Genomic DNA, 12507 nt, shown 5'->3' on the forward strand with positions numbered 1-12507 from the left:
TACAGTAGATACAAATTTAAATTTTACGCACAGAGAATACTGTGGCTACCAAGGATGATAATGAAATAAGTGCTCTTACTAAATAAATAAAAGATTAATCGGTTACTTCTACAATGAAATAGATACTTACAAATGTTTTCCAATAAAATGGCTTTCAATCAATCAATCAATCAATCAATACAGTTGGGTTTCAGTTAGATGTGGTTTCCTATTGAAAACTTCTGGAGACTCACAGATTACATAGATTTTTATCTTGATAATTATGCACAACCTATGTGAAAAGGGTATCGAGTCTATTAACCTATATTAAAAAATTTTAGTTTTATTTTTGCTAACAAAATTCCCACAATTAAACCAATTGCTTAATGGAAAAACAATGATCTCATCATTTTTTTTTTTTTTTTTAGATATAAAAACTGCTTCATCGTCCTCATCCAGAAGTCACCCATGTTCTAGTTGCAGTGAAGATGAATCCACACTGGGGGATAGGGAAGCCCACACTGAGAACAGTCCAAACAAAAGTTCCAGAAGTTCATCTTTTCAGGAGTCGAGTGAAAATGATGAGGCAGGAAAATCCTGCCTTCCAATTGAGGATTCCCAAGAAGTTGAAATTGAAGACCAAGAAATAATGACAGCAGATGTAGAGACCAAGCCTTTGCCAATAGACGAATGCTTGAAGAATGTTCTTGAAGAAGAAATGGAGAAAGGAACCCAAGTGATTGCAGAGGGCATATCTGAGAAGTCCAGGGAACATGTTTCCGAGGAAGAAAAAGAAAAGGATAAAAGTAAGCTTTGGGAAGGAAGCACTGCTAAGGTGAAGGACAAAAAAGCAGGTCCCTGTAGGGTGGAGAAAGGTGGTAAGTATGGCCATTGAGTTGACCTGCCATTGTCCCCATGCATGGAAGCTGATTTTGGTCATTGCATTCTGCCAAAGCTTGGGAAATACTATTGTGATAATGCCAGAGTCATTCAATTATTTTCTTATTTCTCTCTTCATCACATAATCATACATGTACACTCAGCTTGCTGTTTTTCTTCTACTGCGTTTTAAAAATTACTTGATAAACCTTATATAGCTTGTTTCCTATTTTCTGTAAATTCCTTCTTATGGTAATTCTCTTTCAAGAATCAAATAAAACACAATATGTGTCTGAAGGCAAGGGTATGTGTGGCTTTTTAGAGGTTATCTAATACTAGGAATACTATTTGTTCTTATCTATATATGCATTTATATATATATATATATATATATATACACACACACACACACATATACGTATACACACACACACACACACACAGAACTAACATTGGTAGGTACTTCCTATGTGCCAGTTCTAAACACTTACATATATTAACTCATCTACTCCCCATAATAACCCAATATCCCCATAGTTAGGTTCTATTATCATCATCTCTTTTTTCATAGGTGACAAAATTATGTCTCAGAGAGGTTAAATAACTTGTCAAGGATTATACAACTAATAAGAAGCATTCCTAGGATTTGAATTCAAGCACAGTAGTTCCAGATTTTAAAGATTGTCTATTGTATCTGCGCAATAGGAATTTAAATTTAGATAAAAATATGAAAATTTCATAGAAAACCCCTAACTTTACTTTGAGTTCTTCTCTGAAACTGAGTAACTTCCTGACCCAGGGGTTCCTGAATGAGTATGCAGCATAGTTCCATCTGACATGGGAAGAGTGGAGAGTGTCCCACAGTAATCAGGTCCCAGGACGTTAGACATGTGGAAAGTTTGATGTCTTTCTCAACTTTAGTAGGACAGGTAAGGGACCAAGTTGTGTCCTGTGGACAGCTGGACCTGCCAGATATTTGGCTTTCACACAGATCCTGTGGCCTGTAATTCTCTCTGTTCCCTGCTCCCTCTCATCTGTCTCCTTTGCCAACATAGTGGGCATTCTTCTTAATCCCAAGATAAAATCTGTGCTCATATTTTAGTATTACTAAAATTCATCTGCTTAAAACTTATGAATACTTTTAATGTTTCTAACATTTATAGGACCTTAAAAGCTGTAATGAAACCACTGTGGCCTACATATAGGAATTGAAGATGTTGAATAGTTATCTTTCAATTCAATCATTATCATTAACTTTCTACTATGTGCAGGACACCATGGTCAATAAGAAATGTGTAATGTGAAACAGAGGGTACCTGCCATCAAATGCTAAGGGGAAATCTTGGCACGCCAATAATTAGACAAAGGTCAGTAAGTAGTCATTCGTAAAACCAGAGCAGGTACAAATGCTACGGCATTTCAAAAGAAGGGGAAAGTCCCATTTGGTTAAGCACACCTTGAACGTTTTTGTGAAGGATTCTTTTGAGGAAGGCTTTAAAGGTTAGGTATGATTATTAAGATGGAATGGAGGACAATAAAAACATTTCAGATGGTGTTATGTAGCAAATTTGAATAATTTTGGAATGAACAACTTGACAAACTTCCACCCACAGGCCAAATCTGGCCTACCACTTTTATTTTTTTCCTGTATTGTCAGTGAGCTAAGAATTTTTTTTTAATTTTAAAAAGTTATTTATTTATTTGTTTAAGTAATCTCTACACTCAACGTTGGGGCTCAAACTCATGACCCCAAGATCAAGAGTCGCATGCTCCTCTGATTGAGCCAGCCAGGTGCCCCTAAAATTTTTAAATGGTTGGAAAAAATCAAAAGGATATTAATATGTAGTGACGTAAAAATTCAATTCAATTCAAACTTCAGGGTCAGAAAATAAAGTTTTACTGTGACAGAGCCATACTCATTTGTTCGTTATTAACGCTGCTTTTGCATTGCAAGGGCAGAGTTAAATCATTGCGGCAGAGACCGTATAGCCCACAAAGCCCTAAGAATTCACTAACTGGCCCTAAATAGAAAAAGGTTGCCATCTCCTGCCCTGGGATTATAACACAGACCCCTGAGATTTTCAAAAGGATTTTTTCATATAAGAGTTAAGATTCTTGTTAAAATAATTTGAAACCCTTTTATAAAATAATTCAAGTCTTCAATCTTGGATTTCATTGCTCATTTCTGGAGCATACAATGTATAATCTAGGAAATTTATACGATTTGACAAGCTGCTGCTCAAAAAAGGTAGAGATGTTAAAGTTCATTAGTAACATTGATGCTCTGACTTCTTTTACCACCATTTCAGACAAATAGATTGTTTGCCTGGACTTGTGTACATAGACATCTTTTTGAAAAGTAAGATGCATATAATGCAGGCTGTATTTAGATGATGGATGGAATAGCAGAAACATTAGTCTAGGATTATGCCACTTGGAAGAAAGTGAGGTGGTTTATTTTTTTCCAGATGTGTGAAATGAAGAGTGTGTAGATTTATCTTAAATATTTTTCTTAAATATTATGAGAAGTCTGTACTCTTGATTTGATAACATCTATAATTCTAAAGCATTTTGTTATCTTTTTATTTTTATTTATTTTTTTTATAAACTTTTTTTTAACGTTTTATTTATTTTTGAGACAGAGCATGAACAGGGGAGGGCCAGAGAGAGGGAGACACAGAATCTGAAACAGGCTTCAGGCTCTGAGCTGTCAGCACAGAGCCGGACACGGGGCTCGAACTCATGGACCGCGAGATCATGACCTGAGCCGAAGTCGGCCGCTTAACTGACTCAGCCACCCAGGTGCCCCTGTTATCTTTTTATTAAGGCAGGTTCAACACTAGATGGCAAGGTTTGTGACATTTTTAATCTTTCTTAGGCTTTAACACATGTACTAAGACTCTCTGTTAGTGTTTATTTTTTATTAATAGCTTATGAAATAATAGTTAGAAAATGGAGAAGAGCAGATTTTAAAAAATGACCCATAGATTTAGCACACACACAGGAATTACTTTCAACATTTGGTCAGTTTCTAAACTTTGGGTTTACAAACTCACGTTGTCATATTTTTTATAAAATGTTTTATCTTGCTTTTTATTATTAATGTTATACCATAAGCATTTTTATGTCATTATGTAATCTTTACAAATATGTTTCGTGTCTGTGTGTTATCCCATTTTGTGGTTTTCATATAATTTAATCATTACCCGATTATTGATATTTATATTTTTCCTATTTTCACTATTGTTAATAGGACTTTAGTATCTTATTACCTAGGGTAATTTAAAGCCTATAGTTATTTTCTTAGGATAAGTTCCAAAAAGTTTAATTTCTGGATTACATTTTAAGGCTTTTGATAAAATGTGTTTTTTACAAAAGCCTGGTTGAAAAGTTTAAACAATATGGGACAGAGAAAATGAAAAGAAAATGAAATGAAAGCTAGTTTTCCTTTTCTCCCTCTATTCTTTCCCATGCAACAGAGTCATAACTGTGGAGAATATTTTTTTAGGTCTGATTCCAGAAAAAATTCTCTCTATACGCATATATAAATGAATGTATGTATTACATATATACATATATTATTTTTACATACAGATGGAAATGATACATTTTGTTTTACAACTTGCTTTTTTTCACTTAGTACTGTGTCTTCAACATCTTTTCATATCATTGCACATAACTGTATTTTACTCTTATCTATTATACATAGTATTCCATCGTAGTGCTTATTTTATAACTTTGCAAATTTTCTTAAAAATATGTTGCCTTCTGTGCAAGAATGGGTAGATTTGTTCTATGACCCATCTTCCACAAAAGAACAAAATTTCTGGGTTATGGAGGCCCAGAGACAAAGATAATAAAGTAGGGTAGAAAATAAAACATTGATAGACTAAAAAAAAAAAAAAAAAAAAAACCGAAAAACAGCCAAACAAAAAAACATGTAAAATGTTCAGAATGATGTAGAAGGATTAATACTATCAAAATTCAAGGATGCATAGATTATAACTCTTGGGTGCTGATGTTTTAAGTATATTCAAGGAAATGATACAATGAATTTGTAAATACTTAAAATAACAGATTAAGAGAAGTCATAAATAGTTTCAAAGACCCTTATATGAATAAACATTCTAAGAAAATTTCAGATAAAATAAGCTGGGTCCTGATTTGCTTGATGCCAAGCAAAGAGGTTATGGCTAGTTCCTTTTTCTTAATTGAGCCTTCAGTTAGATGGCTCAGGGAGAGAGGGATGGAACCGAAGTTAATGCTTGAAGTGAAGGTCACACAGGTGACTATGCTGCAAAACACAGCTTATGTAAATTAGATTAGAAGGCGTGGTAAAGATTGAAATGTGTACTATTTTACTTAGATCTCTGATTAGAACCTTAGGTCAAAATGGGGGCTGAGGTAATGTGTAGAAGATTATCTCTCATATTTGTATGGTGCCAAATTAATCATTTTCTTTTTTTTTTTTTTTTTTTTAATTTTTTTTTTAATTTTTTTTTTTTTTTGACGTTTATTTATTTTGAGACAGAGAGAGACAGAACATGAATGGGGGAGGGTCAGAGAGAGGGAGACACAGAATCTGAAACAGGCTCCGGGCTCTGAGCTGTCAGCACAGGGGCCCGATGCGGGGCTCGAACTCACGGACCGTGAGTTCGTGACCTGAGCCGAAGTCGGCGCTCAACCGACTGAGCCACCCAGGCGCCCCCAAATTAATCATTTTCAACCAGATTTAGAATAAAAGCCATGATTATGTTAAGAAGAGGTCTGTGGGCTATAAAAATTACATTCAGTTAATGATGTTTTGTAGTGTCCAAAGTAACACAACTTAATCTGAATTGTTTTTACCTAAAATCAAAGCAGTGGATAAAGTAGTAAAGTGCTATATTCAGTGCCTACATACCTTTCAGACTGATAACGTAAAGTGATATTTTCCTTCTATGTTATATCTCACATTATTAACTGAGCTTTGTCACCAACAAATCAGATGAATTGATATAAAAGATGTGTATATGCAGTGAAGTGGGTAAAGTGAAAGATTATAATTGCTAGCTACAATGAGATAGTGTCCTTGGGAAGTAATTCAATATGATAGGGCACAGTGTTATTTTTGTGCTATTTTTCTCTGTTATTTTCAGTTTAAGCTGTATTAATGCATTATGGCACGATCTTTGTTTTATGTTGTAATGGCGAAACAATTAAGGTAGATTAATTTGTGAGGTTAATATAATTTATAAATCACGAATATAAATAAAATATTAAGAATAGAGTACTGTAATATAAAGTAAAATATATATTTATATGTAAATGGGAAGATGTCATAGTGCTTGGCTAGGAAATATAAACCTAAATAATGTTATGGCTAAAGTAATATTCAGTTTGATCATCATGCAGGCAAGTTAGATGGTCCTGATGAGAGAACAAGACAATCATGTGTTATGATTTGCAGTCCAAATACCATTTCTGGATGAATTGTGAAAGCACACAGTTATTTGTTCCAATAGATTTCGTCTGCCAATAAATATGTTTTGGTTATCTGCTTTATGCCACACTGTTCTTGGTGTGAACATCATCAAGTCCCTGCCCGTATCGGAGTTTACGTTGTAGTGAGAGATATACCTGAGAAGTAAAAAATTAACAAGTAATGAGGTATCCTGGACTAAGTGTAGAAGAAAAATAAATCAGGGGAAGAGGGCAGAGTAATGGTTTGAGAAAGGGGTGGTCATCTGAAGAAAGAGCACAGGAAGCAGAGGGAATAACAAATTGAAACTCTAAATATGGGGAGCATAGTTGCTGAGTGAAGGGTCCGGAAAGGAGGCTGGTGTGACAGGATCAGAATGGGAGAGACAGAAAGTGGGGGAAGATGATGGGGGTAAGGTGGAGTGGGGGGAGGATACTTGTATGCCAAAGGGAGGATTTTATTCTGAGATAGGAAACCACTGGAAAAGTCTTAGCATACAGATGCCATGATCTGGAAGTTTTAGAAAGATTATTCTAGCTACTGTGTGGAAGACAGACTTTAGCTCTCTGCAGCTGTTATCTCCGAACAGCTGTGGTCTTGAGTTTGTAATTAATCCTGGGTTTGTGTGGGCCATGTTTCAATGCCGGAGGTAACACAGGAGCATCTTTACGGTGTAGGTAGATGGTGTTAGTTATGAAGTTTGTCATGGTGACTAGCTGGGAACGTAATTGATTGGCCACGCAAATAACGATTGAAACACACGGATGGTATTCAAGGTGACCCGGAACTTGGGATAAACTTGGATATGTCTTCACTTTGCCTTTATGGACTTCATACCTTCTTAAAATTAAGATGAGAAGTTCTTAGCAAAACTTTCTCCTGCTACTGAAATGTTCAGGATTATTAGCATTTTTTCATATGGGATCAGTTTATTTTGTTTCAAAACAAGCAGAGAAGAAGGAAAGTATTTAGAAAGCTTGCCTACTAATAGTGAAAACTCTATTCTTGTCACCACTTTTCAATTACAAAATTATCAAATATAGAAATAATTGGAGGAGATTGTGGCATTGTTGGCAAAGCATGGGGACATACGGCCTTTCATCATTACAGGTGAAGTTGTTAGTTTTGATACCTCATTTTTTGAAGAACATATAAAAAACATGTATCAAAGCTTCTAAAAATACGCTCTTTGAGCCAGTAATTCCAAGAATTTGCCTTAAGGGAATAGTCAGAAAAAAATACAAAAATGATTATAAGTGGTATTTAAAATAGCTTTCTTTTTTTTTTTTAATTTTTTTTAATGTTTATTATTTTTGAGAGAGAGACAGAGACAGAGAGCAAGCAGGGGAGGGGCAGAGAGAGAGGGAGACACAGAATCGGAAGCAGGCTCCAGGCTCTGAGCCATCAGCCCAGAGCCTGACCCGGGGCTCGAACTCACAGACCGCGAGATCGTGACCTGAGCCGAAGGCAGCCGCTCAACCGACTGAGCCACCCAGGCGCCCCTTGAAATAGCTTTCTAATCACATGCACACACACGCACACACACACACACAAATAGAAATAATTCAAAATTTAACAGCAGGCAGTTGGTTAACCAAGTTTTGTTTTTTTTTTTTTTTTTTCAACGTTTTTTATTTATTTTTGGGACAGAGAGAGACAGAGCATGAACGGGGGAGGGGCAGAGAGAGAGGGAGACACAGAATCGGAAGCAGGCTCCAGGCTCCGAGCCATCGGCCCAGAGCCTGACGCGGGGCTCGAACTCACGGACCGTGAGATCGTGACCTGGCTGAAGTCGGACGCTTAACCGACTGCGCCACCCAGGCGCCCCAACCAAGTTTTTTTTAATGTTTTATTTATTTTTAAAAGAGAGAGAGAGAGAGAGAGAGAGACAGAATGAGCTGGGGAGGGGCAGAGAGAGGGAGACAGAATCTGCAGCAGGCTCCAGGCTCTGAGCTGTCAGCACAGAGCCCGATGCTCGAGCCCACGGGGCTCAAACTCGTGAGCCACTAGATCATGACCTGAGCTGAAGTCGCCGCTTAAACAGTGTAGCCACCCAGGCACCCCTGGTTAGCCAAATTTTAGTAAAAACTTATTAGAACATTCTATGCAGTTACTGAAGAATCTTTTTTTATTTGATGATATGTGGAAATAGTCACAATACATTGGTAAATGAATAAAATGGGGTAAAAATGCTATCTATACTAACAGGAGGCTAAAAAAATACATAGATTCACCCATATGTTAAGTAGTAGTTCTGAATGGTGAAACTAGGATATTTTTTTAATGTTTTATTTATTTTCGAAAGGGAGAGAGAGAGAGAGAGAGAGAACATGAGTGGGGGAGGGGCAGAGAGAGACAAAGACACAGAACCCACTCTTTTTAATCCACCTAAAAAAAATTTTTTTAATGTTTATTCATTCTTGAGAGGGAGAGACAGAGCGTGAGCAGGGGAGGGGCAGAGAGAGAGGGAGACGCAGAATCTGAAGCAGGTTCCAGGCTCTGAGCTGTCAGCACAGAGTGCAATGCAAGGCTCGAACTCACAAACTGCAAGATCATGACCTGACAGGAAGTCAGATGCTTAACTGACTGAGCCACACAGGTGCCCCCCTTTTTTTTTTCTTTTTGGTACTTTATAGTCTTTTAAGGTTTTAGGTAAGAATATTTCCCTAGTTAAGGAAAGTATTGTATATATTATTTTAAAATGTTTTCATAATGAAAAAGCTCACATTATCAGATAATAATATTTTGGTATTTAAAAAACATCTTAAAATATTCTACATCATTTGAGTGGAAAAGGTGCTTTTCTAAGAAATTCTCTGTGTGAGCCTCTTCTATTTTGCTATGAAGGCTATGAGAACTGACAGTTACCTTTGCTTTTAATGGTCATCTTTAGAGAGAGGGAAGGAGAGGAGCCTTGGGGGGGTGAAGAGCTAAGTAGTTAAGGACACAAAGTGATGTGTCACATTGCTGGTGCCAGGGATCAGCGTGCACAGTCCTTTCCTCTGTGTAGAAACCCTCAAGGTTAGACCCTGGCCAAGTTCTTGCTTTTAAGTTTCAGTTTCAGAACATCTGAGGAAAAAATGACCAAGTGAGGCCTTTTCTGGTCTCATACCTAATAAGTCCTTGATGCTCAGGCCAGGGTCCCATTCTTGCTAAATCTGAAGCAGGCATCACCTAACTATACATCTACTTCCAAAAGCCTTCTCATCTACTTCCAAAGCCTAACCCTCCAGGGGCAAGCCAGCAGACGTGGCCAGGTGCTGATGACAGTCCTGAGACAGAGTGACTACATGCTTCACTGTCCATTCTGAGTGAGTTGTCATTTCCACATTATGCTAATACCTTTTGGCTTCTTAGAATAGTCTTTGGTTCAATAGTTGTTAATTGTGTATTTTAATCATTGTTTTTTATTATTATTATTATTGTAAACCATATTTCTTTAAAAATTTTTATTGAGGTATAATTGATGCGCATTATATTATTTTAGGTGTACAACCTAATGACTCCATATTTATATAATAAACCATATTCCTTTATAGTCTACAGGTTACTTAGAAAAAAAGCCAGATGTCTCATTGGCTCTAATGAAACAAAGCTTCAAGTAATTGCTATGAAATCAGACTTGCTCCCATCCTCCTGTCCCACCGTCTTTGGGATTTCTATTTAAGAAATCAGCCAAGCAAATTTATACACAAGGACATAAAACACTGCTTATTTAAACTCATTAGTTATATACTGTTAACATTATTATAGTGGGCAAGATGATATTTAGCTTATATGTACTATGTTCCTAAAATAAAGATTGACTTGATAACAAACCCAACTATAATCTCATTGTCATGAGTTGATGTCATCTCTATATTGTTGTAAAAAACTTTTTTATTTGGCATACTGGATGAATGAGGAAAATTGATGTTCAAAAAATTTTTAAACAGAATACATATTTGAACTATTTGATGCACCTATTTTCACTCTCATGCTTGTTCTCTTAAGATTAATAAAGTTAAGTCATTCCATTTTTCCCCCCAAAAGCCACATGACACAGACATTTCATTATTTGCTTCCAAACACAGATGGATCAGTAAGTAACTACCCCTTAGCAATTCACCTTAAGGTGAGCAAGAGACCCATTCTAATTCTGTTCTTGAAGTACAGCCTTTGGGTCAATTGAATCAGAATATGTAAGAGGAAAGAAAGAGAAAAAGTAAGAAAGAAAAGAGGGAAGGAAAGGAGAGAGGAAGGGAGGGAGGGGGAGAAAGAGAAAGAGAAAGAGAAATATAGATATAGAGGGAGGGAGGAGGGGAGGAGGGGAGAGAAGAAGGAAAGGGTATTTTGGAGATAGGTTCTTATCTGGGAGGGCAGATCTAGGTCTACTGTTATTCCAGTGAGCTTTAATTAACCAGAAGGTGGCATAATGGTAGATGTCAGGGATTTAGGAACATGGATCATCAGATGATAGGCAAGGGATGTAGACAGGAACATGTCAGAAGCTAAAGACAATTGATATTACAGTGTTGCCTAGAATCCTACCAGATTGGGTGGTTATTCTTATAATAGACATGCTCATCAACATCATAGCTATTATTTATTAAATGCTTAGGCACCTGCTAATAAGTGAAAGATAAGCATGCTCTACATATATTACTTTTTAAATCTTTCCAATAATCACTGAGTAGGTATCTTTTTTGACAGATGGGTAAACTGAGGCTTAGGCTTAAGTCAAAGAACTTACCGAAGGTAACACAGTTAGTATGGAATATGGGACTTGAACTTAGGTTGTTGTGTTTCTGAAGTTCCATGACTAGTAATCAGCTGCAGATAACAGGAATTTCTACAACAGCTTTTATTGTCAAATATATAGGAATCATGCAATAGCCTTTTTTGCTCTGTCCACATGGAGCGAGTATTGGGGTCAAATCACTAAAATCTAATGGATGAAATGTTCATAGTATAGTCAGCTCTGGTAGTTTCAGCGATTTCAAAGAGCAGTGATGATTGGTGTTATAAAAGCCATAACACGTATTTCTAGAAAGGAAAAGGCAACTAAACCTCTTTTTAAATCTTTTCATTGCATGTGCATTTACCAAATCTGTCACTGCTTCTGGCTATTGTCTTTTTTGTTTGAAGTACTTCTTTGCATGGATTTCTGTACTTCATGATCTTCCATTGTGCTTTTGAAATTACGGCTTGGAAGCTATTTAATCTTAATAGATTTTAAAAACAAGATCACATTTTAATGTGAATGCTTTAAAATTAACCCCACTTGTTGAAATGATATGAAATAGCTCAGCAATGTTCCCATGACCTGTTTTTATGCCTTTTGATATCTCATGTGATCTCCAATCAGTTGGGCAGATTGTAGCAGAAGCTGTGGAACCTGGCTGCCACTGTCACTCTGACACTGAGCCTGGTGTTAGCAGCACAGACGAGGAGGAGAAGCACTGGAGGAAGCCAGAGATTGACACAGGTGCAGGTAAGGGCACATCATTACCTAGGAAAGACCTTTAGAAATCCTCTGCAAGACAGCCTCGTTTCCATCTTTCATCTTCCGACCCTTGCTTCCTCCTTCTTCCACCTTTATTTTCTTTTCAACTAATGAATTTGATGGCAGGAGGTGGTTGAGAGGCCTTAGGGGAGCTTTAAAGCTGACATCAGATATGAAGGTTATTATTCTTTTTTGAATGCATTAGTGCCTAGCTTGGAGGGAAAAAAGACTTTAGATTATAAAACAAAATATTGGTAGGGATTTTCAGATCAGTCTTATTTCATAGTCGGCCTCCCAGTCAGTTGACTAGAGAGGAAGATTTGCCTAACTGACCCACTGGAGACCCGGAGAGCCAAGGCACATTTCATAATGGTTTATTTGAACTCCTTATTTTTTAAAATTGGGGAAGAATTTGTTGCCATCAGCATATGACTTGGCTCTTGGTGGTGAGTATTCCAGCTGCAAGATTTCCAATTAGAGTGACTCAACACACCATGACTCCTATGCATTGGGGCAAACATCCCATGTCCTTGAAATCAGGTTTCCCCATATTTAGCAGCAGGCTTTTTAAAACCACCCTGATTTGAATTTATGTATGTATATATAGGGGGAGGGGTTATTCATTTCATTCATCCTATGGTCACTTTACCCCCACTTCTAATTTTTGAATATTTATTTTTGAGAGAGAGAGAGAGAGAGAGAG

At 36.8% G+C, this 12507-nt stretch overlaps 1 protein-coding gene across 1 annotated transcript in view; it reads left to right on the top strand.

The window, feature by feature from the left end:
- ERICH3 (glutamate rich 3) overlaps positions 1-12507 on the top strand; it is a 105981-nt gene that overhangs the window by 84902 nt on the left and 8572 nt on the right. Inside the window, 2 exon segments of the mRNA XM_058716950.1 lie at positions 408-857; positions 11667-11792. Of these exon segments, the coding sequence (XP_058572933.1) occupies positions 408-857; positions 11667-11792 (576 nt within the window).

Source organism: Neofelis nebulosa, chromosome 2 (genome assembly GCF_028018385.1).
Source record: "Neofelis nebulosa isolate mNeoNeb1 chromosome 2, mNeoNeb1.pri, whole genome shotgun sequence".
NCBI classification, from domain to species: Eukaryota; Metazoa; Chordata; class Mammalia; order Carnivora; family Felidae; genus Neofelis; species Neofelis nebulosa.